The sequence below is a fragment of the Spermophilus citellus genome (assembly GCF_964194105.1).
Source record: "Spermophilus citellus genome assembly, chromosome: 1".
Classification (NCBI taxonomy): Eukaryota; Metazoa; Chordata; class Mammalia; order Rodentia; family Sciuridae; genus Spermophilus; species Spermophilus citellus.
In genome coordinates this window covers 144165187-144186790 of record NC_138182.1, presented here as the reverse complement: position 1 = coordinate 144186790, position 21604 = coordinate 144165187, and the positions used below count along the sequence as shown (strand labels likewise).

General features: G+C 36.8%; 1 protein-coding gene and 1 pseudogene across 4 annotated transcripts in view; one reads left to right on the top strand and one right to left on the bottom strand.

The window, feature by feature from the left end:
• RAD50 (RAD50 double strand break repair protein) overlaps positions 1-21604 on the bottom strand; it is a 108781-nt gene that overhangs the window by 3143 nt on the left and 84034 nt on the right. For 2 of the 3 annotated variants that reach the window (XM_081310847.1, XM_081310849.1), the window contains exons 22-24: positions 4263-4348; positions 3588-3730; positions 716-849 (exon numbers count right to left, since the gene is read on the bottom strand). In XM_081310847.1, the coding sequence (XP_081166973.1) occupies positions 716-849; positions 3588-3730; positions 4263-4348 (363 nt within the window). The remainder of the gene's footprint in view (positions 1-715; positions 850-3587; positions 3731-4262; positions 4349-21604) is intronic. The other variant, XM_081310848.1, reaches the window with a different exon arrangement.
• On the top strand, positions 7186-7867 carry LOC308655113 (small ubiquitin-related modifier 2-like; annotated as a pseudogene). The gene has a single exon. The product of its transcript is annotated as a small ubiquitin-related modifier 2-like (transcript).

Below are 21604 nucleotides of genomic sequence, written 5' to 3'. Positions count from 1 at the left end.
ATGAGGTAACCAGCTTTGGGACTGAGACCTGAAAGACTTTTAACTAACCAGTTATTTATCTCTTGCCTGAAGCTGGATGCACTTGAGTTTCTAAAGCACTAGCCCTTCCTTGCTGGTCCCGCCTGACTACTGAGAGCAGACTGAGGATGGCCCTGCTGCTTAGGGCCCCTGGCCCATGCTGTGCTGTCAGGCAGGAAATATCACCTCTGCCAGAAAGTCTTCCTGGAGTCGGGAGTGCCCCCAAACATCCCCTTCTATCTCAGGGTTGAGGGCCTTTGCAAAAGCTACCCAACCTTGGAGCCTGCGCCCACACAGGTGAATGTGGTAAAAGGTGTGTGCAGTTTCGCCCTCGGCAGTCTACTTAATCACTAGTGTGCTTTTTGAATAAGAGTTTTGTTGTTCCTCAGAGCTGTTTGATGCACTGTAAAAAGCTTGGGAGACAGTCCTAAACCCACTACCACCATGTACAAACATCTCAGCAGGGCACACCAACTCCTGTTTGCGACGTGTGGGTTCATAGGAGGACATATCTGGGGCTGCTGTTTACTATTTCATTTTCAAGAGAATCTGAAGAATTACTATCAAAAGGAAAAGTGTCTGTCAAAAGTGTCTGTCACCAACTGGTTTCCCCAAGAAGGACACATCTAGGTGGAGTTCACCCCACACAACTCTCTTGATCAAAACTATCACAATCTCCCAAATGTGAGACACTTACTCAACCAGAGCGTGTGCAAGAGATTCAATGTTTTCTCGGTCAAGATTTGTTGTTGGCTCATCCAAGGCAAGGATGCCACAGTTCAGGCAGAAAGTTTCAGCCAGCGCCAAGCGAATGATGAGTGAGGCCAACACCTGGGGAAAAGCCCAGGAGTGAGATGCATACCACAGACTGGCACGATTGCTTCAGAAGGCAAAGGTGAGTAAATGTCACAAAGTCACTGACATTAGAGAAATTGCTGTTGTGTGGGAGAGCCCAGCCTGCAACCAGGTTCTTATGTCCCTCTGGAAGGTGAGCCATCAGCTGCATGCTCACGCCCATCATTTGCAATGAAATAAAATGCTAAATGCAACACTGATCCTCCCCCTGCCCTCTAATAAAAAACCATATCAGCTATAATCAAAACTTGAAATCACAGGCTCACAACAGAGATGCATTACCACTTGGCTATAACAAATAATTTTTTTTTTTTTAAAGAGAGAATGAGAGAGGAGAGAGAGTGAGAGAGAGAATTTTTAATATTTATTTTTTGGTTCTCGGCGGACACAACATCTTTGTTGGTATGTGGTGCTGAGGATCGAACCCGGGCCGCACGCATGCCAGGCGAGCGCGCTACCGCTTGAGCCACATCCCCAGCCCCAACAAATAATTTTAATAAAGGTATAAGATTTATGATCTTAAAGTCTTCACCTGACCTTTATGGTTTTCTGATAAAGAGACTTGGTACCAGGTATTGTGTTCTGGTCCACACTGAAATGTTTGTGTGTATAATTTTGAGAAAGTAAGAGGGAAAAAACAATCATGGGTCACAGTATCAGGATGAATATAGAAGTGTGGTTTTGTTTACGCTTACCTGCAGGAAATCCAAGTAACTAGAACTATTAGGCACTTTCATGACTAACAGAAACCTAATACTAAAACCCTCAGACTCAAATAAAGCCAACTGAGAGTACAAGGAACACAGAATTAAGAGTGTAGGACTATTCTGTGAAATATAAAGTACATTTATGTGAGTTATAAATTCTTTCTCCTACTGAATTTGTGAGTGAGTTGATTTTGTAGTAGTACACACATTCTCATAATGGCCAGGGAGGCCAGCAGCTTGCAGAAATGAGGGCCACTGCTTCCCCGTTCAGGGACAGGTACTTCCTTCCTGTCTTTGAATCCCCCTGCTGCCAACTTTACTACCACCCACTCATAATGGCCTCTAAAGCCTCAGCAAAAGCCAGTGTTAGGTACAGTTGAGGCCCACCTCCACAAAACCATTTGTTTTTCCTTCTCTCCCAATGCCAAGAAAGCAATTACTTCTACAAAGCAATTACTACTATCTATAGTAAATCTATTTTTGCTCAGAAAGTATTTTTGAGTTGGGTGGAGTAAGGCAACCGTGTAATCCCAGCTACTCAGGAGGCTGAAGTAGGAGGACTACAAATTTGAGGCCAGCCTTGGTAACTTAGGCCCTTTCTCAAAAAAATAAAAAGGGATGGGGATACACAGTGGTAGAACATGCATGGGGACAATTCCCAGTATTATGCACATACAAAGGAAGTAATTTTGAAAGCATTTTAAATCTAGAGGTATCTTGATTCAAATTCACTTATAATTAACAGTAAAAAAAATCACAAAAGCAAGTAGGGATACTGATTATAGATCATAAATTTGTCATTTTTGCAGACTACAATTTAGATAGTAATCTGCAGATGTCTTGAATTGCTATCAGCTCTCTGGGCTGATGATACACACATGCATGGTTTATTCTTTTTTATGTGTGGGGGACTAGGAATTGAACCCAGGGGCACTTAACCACTGAGCCACATCCCCAGTTCTTTCTATTTTGAGACAGGGTCTCACTAAGTTGCTTAGGGCCTTGCTAAATTGCTGAGGCTGGCTTTGAACTTGCGACCCTCCTGCCTCAGTCTCCTGAGTCACTGGGATTATAGGTGTGTGCCACCATGCCTAGCTGCATGATATATTCTTTAAGCAAAAAACTATAGAAGTAATTAAGATAACATGGGCATACTTTTCTTTTTTGAAATTTTATGAAAATCAGGATCCAGAGGTATATCAAGTATAATCTGCTTCTAATCTGAGAAGTGTTTGGTAGAAACCTGTGCACAGTGAAAGGACCTAGCTTTATACCCCAGGATGCAGACCCCATTATCCTGACTCTTTAAAATATCATTCTTCTTTGTGATTTTTGCTCTGTGCTCCATATCCAAGCAGGGCTGTCCTCCCAGAGACTTCATGTGGAGCCAGCTGGCCTGACCTGACAACTGTGTCTTGTGTATGTGGTGCTGGTGACAGAAACCCCTGTGGGCATCAAGGTAACTGAATGACAAGAGCCCTCTTTTTGAGGTCTGTGGGTCCAGAAGCTAGGCTAGGGTGGTAGAAGGTTGGTTCTAATTGGGGGCTACTTCTCAAGAAGATTCTCTCATTTACTGGAATGTCTCATCTGGCTCAGCCTAGAATCTGGCTTGTTAACACTACTATGATTAATAGTATAGTTACTATTACTAATATAATTAATATTAATTTTGAATTTTTACTTCTCTGAAATCAGAATATGTCTTACAGTTGTAAGTATCTTTTTCTTTCTTGGTAGCACATTAAAGAGTAGTAGATAAGGCAGTGAGTGACCTTACTCTGAGAAGGAATGCTATGAAATGATAATGGGTTCAGCCTCTTTCTCTACGCGAGCTTATCCTGAGACCCTTCAGGCCCTTCTCTTAAAAGCCACTATACAGAATGCTGCAGGAAATGTTGGTTGGCATTAGGAGAGGGTAACCACAGATGCTGAAAAGAGCTTCCTACCATCAAGGACAGCCCTGGGTGCTTTCTGGTACTCTTCCTGTCAGACTTCCGAGATACTTGCCTTTTGTCCGGCACTGCATCGTCCTCGCATGTCCAAGGCTGTGTCTCCCTTCAGCATCACCACTCGGTAGTTATAATTCCGTCTTTTATCAGAAGCTGATATATTTTCATCAGCATCAGATCGTATTTCTATGTATTCAATATCTGATGCAGAAAGAAAAATACTTTAGTGTAAATACTTTACCCTCTGCAGCCTTTTGTCATTTTCTACATCAAGTAAGCCTAGGAGAAACTCAAGAAGCTGATTTCATCTGGGGAAAATACTGGCTGATTTTGAACTTATTTCTCTGGCTGGGAAGATTTAAGATCCTGGCAGTCTGGCTAGAAGCAATTTGGATAACCCAATCCCTCTGCTGCTTCTCTAAGAGTTTCCTTGGGCAGGTTTTCTTCTTATCGCATCAGGGTTTATCTCTATCTATACTTCAACAGAACCTATTATGTCATCAGCTAAATATCATGCCTACTGCAGCCAAGGATGTAAGTCCTATCAGGCTTTGGAATAGAAAACTTTGCATTTTCTTTTTGCTATGTTTCAAGATAAGATTTCTTAGAAAATCTCAAAGAGATGTTCAGAAAGGGGTCCAAGGAGGTAATACTTGCACAATGAGAGGTCATACGGGGAGAAGTTATGAAGAAGGCTTTGTGAAGAGTGTTTGTGACACACCATGTTAATTACCTTGTCCACGATAGGTACTTCGCCAAAGATCACGAATAATTTTATTGATTTCTTCCATTTTCATACTGTGAAATTTCATTATTGCTCTGGAGAGAGAGGCCATTGGTACTTTAATGGAACAATAATATGTACTACTATATATAAAAGATGTCTAATTATTTGTACTAATGTATGTCAAAATATATAATTATATATAATAATACAAATAACATAATATGATGAAATAATTCCCTAAAACTCTAAGTTACAAAACAGAATATGAAAAAGAAGCTGGGCACAAAACATGCCTATAATCCCAGCAGCGTGGGAGGCTGAGGCAGGAGGATCACGAGTTCAAAGACAGGCTTAGCAATAGCTAGGTGTTGAGCAACTCGTGAGACCCTGACTCTAAATAAAATACAAAATAGGGCTGGGGATGTGGCTCAGTGGTTAAGCACTCCTGAGTTCAATCCCCGGTACCAAACCAACCAACAACCAACAAACAAAAAACCCCCAAACAAAACAAAACAAAAGAACTAGAAAAAAATAAATAGGACCAAAACCTTGCTGTTCCACTAGTATTGAATCTAGGAAACTACTTCCTGGTTCCTCTTCTCTTATTATTAAGGTTTACCAAAAGCCAGGCCCCTTGTGCTGCTTCTATTCCTCAGATCTGTGAATTTTTTTCCAACTAGAAGGAGGCTCTTCTAAATCACAGAGGGTGATTTAGAAGCTTAAATCAAAATTTTATTTTTATTTTAGATTCAGAAATCCTAATTCTAAATGAGTGCATTAACTTCCATTTGGTTCTGGCATGTCCCTGCCCAAGTTTCTTTTAAGATAGTAGTTCCTAAACACTAAAAAGAAGAATGTTTGCAAAAATAAAAGTAGCCTGTCAAAAACCTCTTATAGTCCTTTTATAGTCACCTTTCATCAAAAAGACCTTAGGTTCTTTGGAAGCAGGTTTATGAACTAATAAATGTCACTCCGATGATTAAAAGGCAAACATCACTGCCATCACCCTACAAAGGATGTGAGGCGGACTTACTTCCATTTGCAGGCCTCTTATCTGATATATATAAAAAAAGAAACTGAACGTAATGCTACTGCCTCTGCAAAATCATTTCATGATCTCTTGGTTCACCAGCAAAAGAGAAAGAAATGACTCAACGTAAATACATTTTAAATATCAGATGAGGGATTATTGAAGTAGTGAACCCTGGAAAAAAAAACATATTCTGCTTCTTGATGAGAATGCAACAAGTCTCCATTTTCTACTTTATGCTACTTTCAAAAAGACAGATAAGTCGGGGGTTGGTGGCACATGTCTGTAATCCAAGCTATGTGGGAGGCTGAAACAGGAGGATTACAAGTTCAAGGCCAGCCTTGGCAATTTAACAAGAATCTGTCTCAAAATAAAATAAAAATGGGGGCTGGAAATGTAGCTCAGGGGTAGAGCATTTGCCTAGATGCATGGGGCCCTGGGTTCAATCCCTAATATTGAAAAAAAGGAAAGAAAAGAAAAAAAAAAGAGAGAGAGAAAACATCTAAGAATTTCCTAAAAAGTCAAAATAAAAAAAATCACACACTATACTTGGGCCAATTGTATAAAAAAGACTGTCTTTTCATAGCATTGTGCATTATGATCCTGATTTCTCAAAGAACTTTTTTTTTTTAAGAGAGAGAGAGAGAATTTGTTTTTAATATTTATTTTGTAGTTTTCGGTGGATACAACATCTTTATTTTATTTTTATGTGGTGCTGAGGATTGAACCCAGTGCCCCGTGCATGCCAGGCGAGTGCGCTACCTCTTGAGCCACATCCCAGCCCCTCAAAGAACTTTTTTTTTTTTTTTTTTTAAAGTTATTTTCCCATTCGAGTTAAAAATCTTCAATAATTAACGTAAGCAAGCATGCCCAATGTGGAAAACAAATTCCAGGTAGAGCAGGAGTGTCCAAGGCACACAGTCTATCCTGATCCCTTGTAGAGCAGAGGTGGTGCATTCCAGCCAGGTAGGTCTGCCAAGACACAAAATCCAGACCCACCAGGGGTGTGTCAGAGGGAGCTGATGTCTGCCACTGTTGGCTGGATCATAAGCTAATTTTTATGTCCTCTATCTTTCTATGGAGGTTATACAACCATACTGTGCAACAGTTGGAGATGACTAAGATAAAATCAACCTAATGGAGTAACAATAGTGGTTATTACTGATGGACATTTATCTGAGCCACAACAATGCTAAATGGCCACATCATCTCATTGGATCTTGAAAACAATACCAGGAGTTAGATTTTATCTCCACTTACCATTAATAAATGGAAAAATTAGTAAGTTGTTTCAGATCAGAGAAAAGTGGGCATGATATTAACAGTCCTTGATTATGGTAGCAAAAATTGAACAGGTAGTGAATATTTCATCTTTTAAAGTTACCAGCCTCAGATTTATGAGTATTATCAAATCCTCAAGACAGACCTAGCTCCCAACCATCTATATAAAGTATTAAACAGCAAGGAAAAACATAAGTGAAGAGAGGTCAAAAGAAGTTCAGGCCTATTATGTGTATGAAAATAAAAAGAAACACTCTAAAATAAAACAAAATTTAGTAAGTGAGGGTAATATAAAGAACACATGACCATGTGGTATTTGTCCCAAGAAAGCAAGAATAGTACAACATAAAAAAATGATTTTAATAGATGTCAAAGAAGCTTTTGATATAATGTAACATCGAGTCTTGATTAAAAATCTTCAATAAGAGAAAAAATAGAAAATTTCCTTAACTTGATAAAATTCCTTTCTCAGGTACCTATGGCAAGCTATCAATTTAATTTAAAATATACAGAAGCATTCCTTGTACAGGTAAGAACTATTAATGGCCACTCTAAAATGATGTCCTAGAGATCTCTAACAGTTTATTTAAGTAAGACAATGAAAAGAAATGAGGGCTCTCCCTCGTCCAGCGCTGCCGCCTCCTTCTTCTGCCGCTCCTAGAGCTGCTTGTGTGCTCGTTCGGTGCGGACCTGGTACCTCTTTTGTGAAACGGCAGCTGAGGAGACTCCGGCGCTCGCCATGGCCGACGAAAAGCCCAAGGAAGGAGTCAAGACTGAGAACAACGATCATATTAACTTGAAGGTGGCGGGGCAGGATGGTTCTGTGGTGCAGTTTAAGATTAACCACTTAGTAAACTAATGAAAGCATATTGTGAACGACAGGGTTTGTCGATGAGGCAGATCAGATTCCGATTTGACGGGCAGCCAATTAATGAAACAGACACACCTGCACAGTTGGAAATGGAGGATGAAGATACAATTGATGTGTTCCAGCAGCAGACAGGAGGTGTCTACTAAAAAGGGAACCTGCTACTTTACTCCAGAACTCTGTTCTTACAGACCAAGAATACATTCTCAATTAGAAAACTGCAATTTGGTTCCACCACATCCTGACTACTACAGTATAGTTTTCTTTATTCTTTCATTTTCCCCTTCCCCATTCCTTTATTGTACATAAAGTAACTGGTGTATGTGCACAAGCATATTGCATTTTTTTTTTAAACTAAATGGCCAATGATATGTTTTGATTGACATCAAATGGAGATGGGATGGGGAAAAATACTGGTTCTGTGAAAATATCCCCTTTCTCCATTAGTGGCATGCTCATTCAGCTCTTTATATTCCAGTAAGTTATTTTGCTCTCACTGTTTTAACAAAAAACAAAACAACAACAACAACAACAAAAAACCTGAACAACATAAAAATCCTTGCATACCTTGTTCGATTGGAGAATTTTAATGTTTTTCATTTATCATTGTAAAACCAAGGATAATTTTATAACTTTTTTGTACGTAGCTGTTACATGTAGGGCAATCTGTCTTTAAGTAGGGGTAAATTACTCTTAAAAAAGATTCCTAGATAGTTTTCCCTTCAAGTCAAGCGTTTTGTTGTTTAAATAAACTTCTTGTTTAAAAAAAAAAGAAAAAAGAAAAGAAATGAGGCATAAATGACGGGGGTGGAGGGCTATCATTGTTTTTACAAGTGATACAATTGTATACTTAGGAAATCCAAGAAAGTCAACTAAAAAATTAAGACTAATAGGATGGTTGTAAATAAATACACAAAATTAATAGTTTTAGTATTCTAACAGCTAACAACATTATAAGTGACAATCGAAAAACAGGGAGGAATCCTATTCAAATAGCAATAGAAACTATAAAATATATAAAAATCCAGCAATAAAGTATATAATCTAGAAGAAAAAGCCATAAAATATTATAATAGGACAAAAACTTGATTTAAGAGACTTTTAGTAAAAGGTCCAAAATGGTAGACTCAATATTGCAAAGATATGTATTCTCCCCAAGTAATCCATATATAAAATGCAATCCAAACAGAAATCCCAAAAGTAAAAAAATAATAATAATAGAACCCACAGTATGATTCTAAAATTCTAAGAAACAATGCAAAAGAATAAAATTTTGGTAATAAGAATAAAACAGTTGGTAGAGCCAGGCCTGTAATCCCAGCAGCTGGGGAGGCAGAGGCAGGTGGATCACAAATTCAAAGTCAGCTTCAGCAACTTAAGCAGCTTATCAAAGTCAGCCTCAGCAAGGCTCTAAGCAGCTTATCAAGACCCTGTCTCAAATATAAAAAGAATAGAAAACTGGCTGGAGATGTGGCTCAGTGGTTAAGTACCCCTGGGTTAAATCCCCGGTACCAAAAAAACAACAATTGGTAGACAAGAAGAAAATCCAGAAATAAGTCTAATACATATAAAACTTTTGTCATGACATTTCAAACCAACTAAAAAACTTTCAACATGGCTGGAAAAAAATTTAAAAAAAATAAAATGCTATAACTACTCTTCATCAAAACCCAAAATAAAACTCAAAAAGAAAATGATTAAATGTTAAAGTAAGTTGGACGTAGTGGCACAGGTCTGTAGCTATATTATTCAAGAGGCTCTCTTGAGCCCAGGAATTTGGGCCCAGCCTGGACAACAAGTTAGAACACATCTTAAAGAAAAAGAAGGAAAGAAAAAAAAGTAAAACTACCAGAAGAAAACATTTCTATAATTTTAGATTTGGAAGACTTTTCTAATTAAGGCACAGAATTAAGAAGCCATAAGTAAGAAGACTAAAGATTTGACTATGTAAAAATTAAAAGTCACAAATGACACCACAAAGAAAGTTAAAAGAAATTTAACCTCACTAATAAGGAGGGAAATGTAAATTACAGTGAAAGCATTTTTTTGTGTGCAAAAGACTAGCAAAAACCAAAATGGCCAATAATAATAGGCAGACTTGGAAACGATCACTTTCATATATTACTGGTGGAAAAATAAATTTAATAAATGTTTTTGGAAGGCAATTAGGCATTAACAAGTTAAAAATGTACATACCCCTTGACCCAGTAACTTCAGCTATCTTTCTGGTATATCTGCTAAGTGTGCAAAGATACACACTGCAGCAAAATTGCTAGTAGCCAACTTTTAAAAGCTTCCTCATTTGTCCATCAATAGTTAAATAAGGTAGGTAATATCCATTTAGATTATGAAACCATTAAAAGTGATGAGGTATTGGGCTGGGGATGTGGCTCAAGTGGTAACGCACTCGCCTGGCATGCGCGGGACGCTGGGTTCGATCCTCAGCATCACATAAAAATAAAATAAAGATGTTGTGTCCACCGAAAACTGAAAAATAAATATTAAAAAAAATTCTGTCTTTCTTCTCTCTCTCTTAAAAAAAAGTGATGAGGTACTAACATATATGAATATAAATGAATTGTGTTAAATGAAAAAGGACAACAGAAAAACGTGATACCATTCACATAAAAACAAAACAGATATATTTGAATACTACATGTAAAGACACTGTGAGGGAAATGAAAATACGTCACTGATGTAATACTGAAGTGATGAATAAACAGCAGACACTGTCATGGAAATAAAGCTAAGTCTAGTCTGAAGTGTGTCCTATGATTTGCATAGTCATGAAGTGTGGGGAGGCAGAAATTATCTGTAATACAAAGCTGAATGTGTTTAGTGGTACAAAGTGTTGTGGAGTACAAAGGAAGGAAAAATATCTGTTTGGAAAGGGTTTCATCAAGGCAGTATTTTGAGGAGGAGAAGTGGCATAGGAAAATGTGGTGTACCTTAACGGAACAAAACTATTCAGAGTTTGCTTAGGAACACAGTGAACAGTGAGAGCTAAAAATGGGAAGAGCCAGGTATGGAATTGCTTCCTAAAATGAAAGGATTAGGGACTGCCACCTTTTGGAAGCTTAACCTGGTAGAAACAGAAGAGAGTGTGTGTAAGGGTGTAAGGAGTGGTAAGAGATCAGAGGTAGAGGAGGCAACCAGTGATAGGGAAGAGTTAGGCTGAGGCCTTGGAAAGAGCAGCTGTGAAACAGTACCATGTCAAGAACCCTGTGGGACCTGACTGCTGACTGACAGTGGACCAATTAACTTCACACACATTGAACACGTGATTTTTTTTTTTTTTTTTTTTTTTGCTGGGGATTGAACCCAGGGCCTCACACTTGGTAAGCAAATGCTGTCCCACTGAATTACATCCTGACTTTTGTAGGTATTTAGTATTAAATACCTTAAAGATTAACCATGGAAGTCTATGACCTTCTCCTGAAGCAAAGATTTGAATTTCCTGGGCTAGATACTGTTGGAGGCAAGTAGTTACCTCACATATATCAGCCCCACCACAGCAGTGTGCACATCTCTCAGTTAATTACACATACTACTCATGTGAAGTGCTATGCTTTTTGTGTGTGTGTGAAACCTGGTTCCCAAAAGAAAGCAAGAAGCTCTAATATCTATGAAAATAATGGTTTATAAATTACTTTAGTCTTATATTTAAATACTCATTAATAATGAGTCTAAAAAAGATTTCATTAAGAATTCTGCAAAAATATATTGCATTTGCTGAGGACACATATTGGTTTTAGTGGCATTTATAATTCTGGTGATCTATGAAAGTCTTAGGATGTGATCCCCAAGAATGACAAAGGTCTAATATGTTTCCTGTTTAAAAGGAGGCATTAAGAGGCCAGAAAGACAAAAAGACACATGCCAGTGAAACTATTCTATGTGATACTATACTGATAGATAAATGCCATTGGATATTCATCAAAACTCACAGAACATATACTACCAAGAGTGAACTAATGCAAACAATGGATTTGGATTATGGTACGTCAACATAGGTTCACAGAGCATAACAAATGTATCACTGATGTAGGATACTACTAATGTGTGAGGCCAGGGAGCACATGGGAAATCTCTACTTTTTTGTTGGCTCAATTCAATTTTTTTTTTGGCTCAATTCAATTTTGCTGTCAATCTAAAATTGCTCTAATAAAGTCTATTAAAATAACAACAGGCTGGGGATGAAGCTCAGTGGTAGAGCACTTACCTATGTATATGAGGCCACAGGTTTGAATCTCAGCACTGTAAAACAAAGCACAACACAGACATGTGCCAGTGGTGGAGCTATTTCCATCTGTGTCCCTTTTCCTTCTGTATGTAGACATGCCCTTTACCTTTAAATGCCTAGATGACTCTATTATTCTTTACACCTCTTTCAACCAGAGCTTCTGCCCCAGCATCAAGAAAATTTTCCCTTTGGTTCTAAACTCCAATGCTTCCCATACTTAGCCTTTAAGGGAAAGCTTTTCAGAGCCTCTGAGTTACCTTCTTCCTAAGCATACATGGCTTCCAGCCTCATGTCACAATTGAAGCAGCATATTAAGCCTACCCAGGAAAGCAGTTAGAGTAATAGAAATCAAACCTCAGCTCACTTATGCTAGGCAAGTGCTCTACCACTGAGCTGCCCTTTTAATTTTTTTTTTTTTTTTTGGAGACAGGTTCTTGGTAGGTTGTCCAGGCTGGCCTTGAACTTGTGATCCTTCTGCCTCAGTCTCCCAACTGGATGGGATTACAGAAGTGCAGGCTCACACCCACCTAGGGTTCTTGTTGCTGCTGTGAAGACCACTTTTCTGGCCATCTCAGAACTTAGCCACTAGTATGGAACTGAATGCCCAAGACACACCATGAGAGAGCAAGTTTCTAAGGGGTTAGAACAAACAGACCAAGACCTCACCTTTTAGAAGACCTGTCCAGCTCTTACTTCTTTCCACACTTAAACCATCTTCAGGGCTCAAGGTACTGAGAAGATTGGCTAAACTGTGCAAAATGTGATCTGATGCTCAAAATCAGAAGTGCACCATTAAAGTGAATCTTGACTGGATTTCCCTGTAGTCTCAAAGCTATCTCACAGACTAGAACATTATCTGAAAAGGCCAAACACCTATGAACTTTTTTCCTAATAAACTATTAATTCTGAAGTATGATAAAAAAATACGTAATGAAAAATTAAACAAGTTGGAAAAAGGCAGTAAATATTATATTTACAAAAGTCATTTCCCAACAATATATTATCTTTATCCTTGTATTTAAAATTGTTCCAAACTCTGAGATATGCAGGTTGCTGAAAAACTGTCTATGATTATTATTCCTTATTACGGTTGCTATGCTCCCTACTGCCCTGGAACTTAGCACTGGGGGACTGTCTTGCTTCCCTACATCTCGGTCAGTGAAAGCCCTCTTTCATAAGGAAAATGGTATCATAACAATTTTGTTCCAACTTACTAGTGACTTTTCTTATTTAGCAAAATTCAAAATCCCTAATTTGCCAATCTTAAATTGTACATTTAAAAGGAAAGTGACTCTTTCAAGATAAAACCCTGCAAAGTACTAATTTCCTGTGGCTAGACTCTTAAACATAAGCTTTTCAAATTTAGACAATGTTACAACCTTTATTGCAAAATAAAGGTTTGGTTAAAATAAATTCCCAATGGCTATCTTTTCATTTTGTAATCTACCCTCTGTAGGATACTACTAATGTGAAGTTTTACTGCACCCATAGTCTGGACAAGAATGATGCCCACAAAATGACCTCTGAATAAAGACCTCAATTCAAAGCTCTCCCTGAATGCAGGGACCCATGCTCCAGCCTTATAGAAAGATGGCTGCCTCAGACCAAAACTGTCAAAGTTGCATGTTTCTCTGAGTCTCAGAAGTAGTATGACCTAATATGCAATGTTCCATATCTAGGAAAAAATGTGTAGAATATTTTGGGCATAAGGGTAGAACATTATACCTTTAATGATAATACTGATAATATTCCAAAATCATTTAAGTGGATGTATTCTATGAGGTAATACATTCTAAATGATGCATGTTTTCCTCTTCTCGTCTGCTGTGTCTCTGACCATTGCCAATGCTTCTACTTAGTGATGTTTTTAGATGATTACTAATAACAGATGGTAATCAGCTTTTCTTGAAAATGCACTGCTAATTTCCTGTGTTACCTTAAATAGACAACTGAATGCAACAATTACACTGACAGTATGCCTTATTCTAAGATGTGAAACAATAAGGGAAATTTTAGACCTTACTTTCTTCCGGGGAAGAAGGCAAATTTAGGCTCATAGTATAAACCTTGAGAAGTCCACTGTTTGCAGGTATAAGTCCACAAAGACACTGTTTTGGGGAAATTTGTACTACTTCTTTTCTTTTCATTTAGAAGAATCCATCTGATTACCAGATAACAGATTTCAGCAAACAGCCCAGTTTTGTTCCTTAAGCTGGCCAAAATTGCTGGAAAGCATAGTAAAAGGAAACTGATTTTGCTACAGAATACAATACTTATAACTGAATTTAAAACAAAACCAACTTTGCCTACCCAACTCAGTTCACTATTGCTTAAAGTCATTAACAATCTCCATTTTGTCAAATTCAAGGGTCAAGTCTTAGTCTTTATCTTATTCAATCTCTCAATAGCATTTTTTTTTTTTTTTTGCAGTGATGGGAATTGAACACAGAGACTGGCATGCTAGGCAAGTGCTTCACTAATGAGTAACACCCCCAGCCCCTAATTAGATTCTTGAAGTATTTTCTTTCCACTTGGTTTTCAATATCCTGCACCTTTAAAAATATTTTACCATCTCATTAGCAATAATTTACTATATTTACTGATTTATCTGTAAATATAGTGAATCTTTACTTCCCTTCTCTGTCTACTCATATGTAATCTCATTCCATGATTTTAAATGCCACATTTATGCCAATGATTCCCAAGTTTCTCTCCCCTGAACTCTAGACTGAATTATATATCCAACTGCTTGTTGACTTTTCTACTTAGAAGAAGTCTATAGACACCTCAAACTTAAGTGTCTGACATACAATTCTTCATTTTCCCTCCCAAATTCTTTCCATTTCAAGAATGGCAACTTGTTTCCCTAATGCTTTGTTGCTCAAGTAAAAATATGGTACACATAATCTTTGATTTTCCTACATTCAATTCAGAAGCAAGGCCTGTCTACTCTATCCCCAGAACAAATCCTGAGTCCATCACTTCTCTCCATTTCTATTACTACAACCCAAGTCCACTGCCATCTCCTAGGATGCCATAGCAGTCTTCCTCACACTCCTTAGAGTGTGTTTTCTACCTAGCAGCCAGTACCATTTCTTCAAATTATCAATTGGATTATATTACTTTCCTGCCTTAACCCCTCTAGTGACTTCCAAGTCCATTTACAATAAAACCAGACTGTTTTCCAAGGCTACACAAGCCATGACATACTCCATCAGTAATCCACCTCTGATTCTCTTTGACCACACTTCCCTTCTTCCCTGTTCCTTGAACATGTCCTGTTCATACTGGTCTTGGGACCACTATATTCCATACTTTACCCCTGGAGCACATGCTCCCTGAATTTTGTTATCTTGCTCTCTCACATCAGTTAGGTCCCAACTTAGATGTCACATTCTCAGAGAGTGTCTTACCTTAGAAAAACCTTCAAATAGCCCCTCAGTTATTCTCATAATGTTAATTTGTAACACCTACCATCATTGTTATTTTCTTAATTTTCTGTTTCTTCATTCCTATTTGCTTACTTATATCCAGAATAGTATCAAGCAATGATATAAGCACTCAAAATCCTAATATAATGAAATATATATTTACATATGGATATGCCTCACTGAACTGTTATAAAATATGTGAAAATTAGTTGATTCTGTGGCTATAAATCAGGAAGTATGAATTAAGTAAAGTTACAACCCTATTATATAAAAATTACCTTTTAAGAGGTTATAAAATGGGCTACCATGGTAGTATCTGGGCAGGGGAGGAGGCACAACTCTTAGGTCTGAGACCTAATTTTATGCCTGCCATTTGGCTGTGCAATCTTGGGCAGTCTACTTAATCTCGCCAATAAATACTTATTTTTTACAGGGTGGACATAACAATTAAATTAGATTATGGCAAGCACACAGTAAATATTCAATTAATATTAGTGTCTCCTTTGCATAGTCAACTTTGGGACAATTAAACTTTAAGAAAATTCAAATAGGAACAAAAGAAATCTATATTTACTTCCAGTGGAGTTCATTAGTGCTATTAAAGAATGCAGTTTAAGAACTTACATTAAAGAATGTGAAAGCAAGAGAAGAAAAAGTAAAGGAAAAGTGTGGGGAAGAGCAGGGCTCTCATGAAAATCAAAGGGAGGTCAGTAGACCAAAGGAAAGGGAGCAGGGGGAAGGAGGGAAGAAGGAAGTGCTGAGGAGTGATACTGGCCAACTTATATTGTTATATCATGGCATATATGAATATGTAACAACAAATCCCATCATTATGTTCAACTATAATGCATCAACAAAATAATGTGGAAGAAAGAGAACAGCTTTAAAAAGAAAATGGATTAAATACTGAACACAATATTTCCAGTAAAATCAATAATCTTTAAGTTTCGTAAAAAAGAAGCAGAATCAGAAACTAAGAGGTCATAATCAATATGAAAAAACCCCTCATATTAAAGAATAGAATATGACAAAGAAAGATGGACTAAACTCAAAACTACCCCTGAATTTTCCTTTTAACCTTCTCCATTCTGAATGCTATTAAAGATTTAAAACCTTCTTTTCCATTTTAAGATAAGGAAATGGAAACTTGGGGTATATAAATAATTTGCTTAATATAACAGAATTCAAATTCAGTTTTAAGGGATAGTACTTTTAACCATGTATTATGGAATTTTGAGGCTTCATGAAGGCAAAATTTATCAATTTTCACACAAAGTCCACTTCTGCTTTGTAATTCCCTGTTTTGTTTTTCTATCACAACCAATTTAAATTATCTTACCCCATTCAGTGGGTTCTTACTAAGAAAAATCTGCTTTGAATTGTGTTTCTTCAAATAAACTTAAAAATGTCCTTGTCAGCAGGACCTGGGTCTACCCTTCCTTACTGTTCAAGGAATGTTTGGTGTGAGTCTTTTGGATTCGTAACAACTATTGCTAAAGAACTAAAGTAAAATGTCTCCTGCAGGCATAGAAGAAGTCTAAAGAAAATTACTGAAGAAAAAATTAAAAAGGAAAAATATGAATATGTGTAGTTTACTGGGCAAGAATTCTTTAATAAGTCTTGCTTATTTCTTGTTCTAAAACCCTAATTTTTACCAACGTTGCAGGATACAAAATCAACACACAAAAATAAGTAATGTTTCTATATACCAATAGCAAATTATGTCAAGAAGAAATCAAGAAAGTGATATTATTTACAACAGCTATGAAAACAAAATCCTAGCAATGTATTTCATGAAAGAGGAGAAAAAAATCTTTACAAAGAAAACCATAAAACATTTATGAAAGAAACTGAAAAGGACACAAGAAAAGTGGGAATATATCCTATGTTAAGAGAATGGAAGAATCAATATTGTTAAAATGTCTGTGCTACCTCGAGAGATCTATAGATTCAATACAATCCTTATCAAAATATTTTAGAACCAGTACAAATTTTCTAAAAATTCATATGGGACCACAAAAATTCCCCAAACAGGCAAAGTAAACTTGAGCAAAAACAACAAAGCTGAAGGCATTTTACCAACTAACTGCAAAATTTATATTACAAAGCTATAATAATTAAAACACCATACAAATGGACCAATGCAACAGAATAGAGAGCTCAGAAGTAAACCCATGCATCTCTAGTCAACTGATCAATAAAGGTGGTAAAAATATGTACTGAGGAGAGGGCAGTCTCTTCGATAGATAGTGCTATCTACCTAGCAAAAAAGGGATATCTATTCACGTGCAGAAGAATGAATCTAGACCTATTCTTATCCTCTACAATAATCAACTCAAAATAGATAAAATAATTAAATGTTAAAGCCTGAAACTATGAAACTACTGATGTTGTAGGGACAGATGAGGCAAGGCACCGAAGACAGCAGTAAATAATAAATAAGATAAATGTAAATAATACATCTATTATGGAAAACTAGTAAGGGGGTGTCCAGCATCTGGAGTGCTGATATCTTCTTGGCCAGTAGCCAAGTAAAATAGGGCAACATGAAAATAGGAAGTTTATCTACAGCGAACTCTTTTGCAGAGACTCATTTGCTGACAGTTCTAAAATCAGTCATGGTGAAGATTTCTGGAGAAGCCCAGTTAAGACTTTCCTTGTGGAGAAAAGGGGTGCCACTTCACTGAAAGAAAACATAGGGGTGTTTTAGGACACTGAAACAGGCAAGAGATCTACAGATTTTTTGGAAAAGATCCCAAAAGCACAGGAAACAAAAGCAAAAATAGACAAATGGGAGTACATCAAACTAAAAAGCTTCTGTGCAACAAGGAAGCAATCCACAGAGTGAAGAGACTATCTATGGTATGGAAGAAAATACGTAAAAACTACACAACTGGTTAATACTCAGAAATAGGAACCCAACTCATAGCAAAAACAAAACAAAACAACAACCCCCCCCCCCAAATCCCCTTAAAAACAAGACAAAAATTTAAAGAATGGTAATAGACCTAAATAGATATTTCTCATAAGACATACAAATGTTTCAATGGTGTGCATGAAAAAATGCTCAATACCATTAACATCAGGAAAATGTAAATTAAAAGCATACTCAGATATCACTTCACTCTAGTTAGAATAGCTATTATCAAAAAGACAAAAGATTAGTAAGAATATGGAGAAAAGAAAATCCTTAGATAGTGTTGGTGGAAATGTAAATAATACATCTATTATGGAAAACAGTATAGAGGTTCCTCAAAAAGTTAAAAATAGAGCTACCATATGATCCAGCAATCCTATTACTGAGTATATTTCCAAAGGAAATGAAATCAATATGTCAAAAGGACATTATGCGCATGTTTATTGCAGTACTACTCATAATAAAAATAGCTAAGAAATGGAATCAACCTAAGTGTCCATCAACTGATTAAAGAAAATGTGGTGAATACACACAATGGTATACTATTCAGTCATAACAGGATAAGATCCTGTCACTTGCAACAACACAGGTGGAAATGCAGATCGTTATGTTTAGTTAAATAAACCAGACACAGAAAAATGCCATATGATCTCACTCACATGAAAGCTAAGAAAGTTGATCTCAAAGAAGCTGAGAATAAAATAGTAGTTACCAAAGACTGGAGAGACAGGAGAGATGGAGGAATGGGGAAAAGTTGGTTAATGGGTACTAAGATAGAATTAAAAGAAATAAATTCTGGTGTTCTATTGCACAGTATGGTGTCTATAATGATAATATACTGTGTTTCAAAAAAGCTCAAAGAATGGATTTTGAATGTTTCACCACAAAGAAATGATAACTGTAGGAAGAGTAGGTATATTTACCCTGATTTGACCATTACACAATATATACATGTATCAAACATCATATGAAGTAATCTTTTCATATTCAATAAATATGTACAATTTGTATGTCAAAAAATGACAAAACTGGGGCCCACCCGCCAAGCCTAAGGAGTAGGAGTAGAGCAACCCTGACCTGCCTGCCACCTGGTAGGAGCAGTGCCACATCTACCAACACTTGGGCTGGGTCCTACCACTGGGTACCCCTCCTGCCCCTCCTCCAAGCTTCCATCTAGTGACAACGGCCAAGACCTACAAGACCATCATCCAGGTTCCTGCAGGCAAGTTATTGGAAACCTACAGGGACACTACAGGATTATAAGGTAGAAACTATAATACTGTGAATCCGCACTGCTGGAGAAGACGACACAGGGACAATATGAAGAAACAAGGAAAGAAAAGTGCCCCAAACAAACCAAGCTGCTGCAATAATAGATTCCACTGACAGTACAGTAGATGAAATGTCAGAGAAGGAGTTCAAAATGCACATAATTAAAATGATATGTGAAGCACAGAATGAATTAAGATACCAAATACAGGTAACAACTGACTGCTCCAACAAAGAGATAAGAGAGGAAATACAGGTAGCAAAAGATGACTTCAAGAAAGAGAGACTCTGAAAAAAACAAAACAAAACAGAAATCCTTGAAAAGAAGGAAACAATAAACCAAATAAAAAAAATCAATAGAAAGCATCAACAACAGACTAGATCACATGGAACACAGAACCTCAGGCAACAAAGACAAAATATATAATCTTGAAAATAAAGTTGACCACATAGTGAAGATAGTGAGAAACCATGAATAGAACCTTCAAGTATTATGAGACAACATGAAAAGTCCAAATCTAAGACTTATCAGGATAGAGGAAGGCACAGGGATATAAATCAAAGGAATGCACAATCTCTTCAATGACATAATATCAGAAAACTTCCCAAACACAAAGAATGAATTGGAAAATCAAATATAAGAGGCTTCCATAACACCAAATGCACAAAATTACAAAAGATCCACACCAAGGCATGTTATAATGAAAATGCCAAGCACAGAATACGTATAGAATTTTAAAAGCTGCAAGAGAAAAGTTTCAGATTATACATAAGGGGAACCCAATTCGGATCTCAGTAGATTTCTCAACCCAGATCATCAAAGCTAGGAGTTCCTGGAACAATATATACCAAGCTCTGAAAGAAAATGAATGCCAACCAAGAATCTTATATCCAGCAAAATTAAGTTCAGAGTTGAGGATAAAATAAAAACCTTCCGTGATACACAAAAATTAAAAGAATATACAGCAAGAAAGCCTGCACTATAGAATATTCTCAGAAAAATATTCCATGAGGAGGAAATGAAAAACAACAATAAAAATCAGCAAAGGGAGGAACTACAATAAAGGAAAATCCTATCAAAGAAGACACCAACTCAATTTAAAAACCAAAAATAAACCAAAATGACAGGGAATGCAAACCATATCTAAGTTATAACCCTGAATGTCAATGGCCTAAACTCATCAGAAATGCACAGACTGGCAGACTGGATTAAAAAAAAGAAGATCTGGGCTGGGGTTGTGGTTCAGCAGTAGAGCACTTGCTTAGCGCTCTGGGTTTGATCCTCAACACCACATAAAAAAAGAAGACAGGAAATAATTAAAATCAGAGCTGAAATCAATGAAATTGAAACAAAAGAAATAATTCAAAAAAAACCTGACAAAATTAAAAGTTGGTTCTTTGAAAAAATAAATAAAATTGATAAACCCTTAGCCATGCTAATGAAGAGAAGGAGACAGAAAACCCAAATTACTAAAATCTGTGATAAAAAACAAAATATCACGATGGACACTATTGAAATACAGAAGATAATTAGAAACTATTTTGAAAACTTATACTCCAATAAAATAGAAAATCTCAATGACACTGACAAATTTCTAGAGACATATAATATACCCCAAACAAAATCAGGAGGACATAACAATTTAAACAGATAAATTTCAAGCAAGGAAATAGAAGACACTATCAAAAGCCTACAAACCAAGAAAAGCCCAGGTCCAGACAGATTCACAGCCAAGTTCTGTAAAATCTTCAAAGAAAAACTAATACCAATACTCTTCAAATTATTCCATGAAATAGAAAAGGAGAGAACCCTTCCAAACTCATTCTATGAGGCTAGCATTACCCTGATACCAAAACCAGACAAAGACACATCAAGGAAAGAAAACTTCAGACCAATATCCTTGATGAACATAGACACAAAAATTCTCAATAAAATCCTGGCCAATCACATACAAAAACGTATTAAAAAGACAGTGCACCATGATCAAGTGGGGTTCATCCCAGGGATGCAAGGTTGGTTCAATATACAGAAATCAATAAATGTAATACCACATTAATAGACTTAAAGACAAGAATCATGATTATCTCAATAGATGCTGAAAAAGTATTCCATAAAATACAGTACCTCTTTATGTTCAAAACACTAGAAAAACTAGAAATAGCAGGATCAATGTAACAGTGTAAAAGTTACCTATGCTAAGCCCAAGGTCAACATCATTCTAAAAAGAGAAAAATTGGAAGCATTCCCTCTAAAAACTGGAGCTAGACAGGAATTCCCTCTTTCACCACTTCTATTCAACACAGTCCTT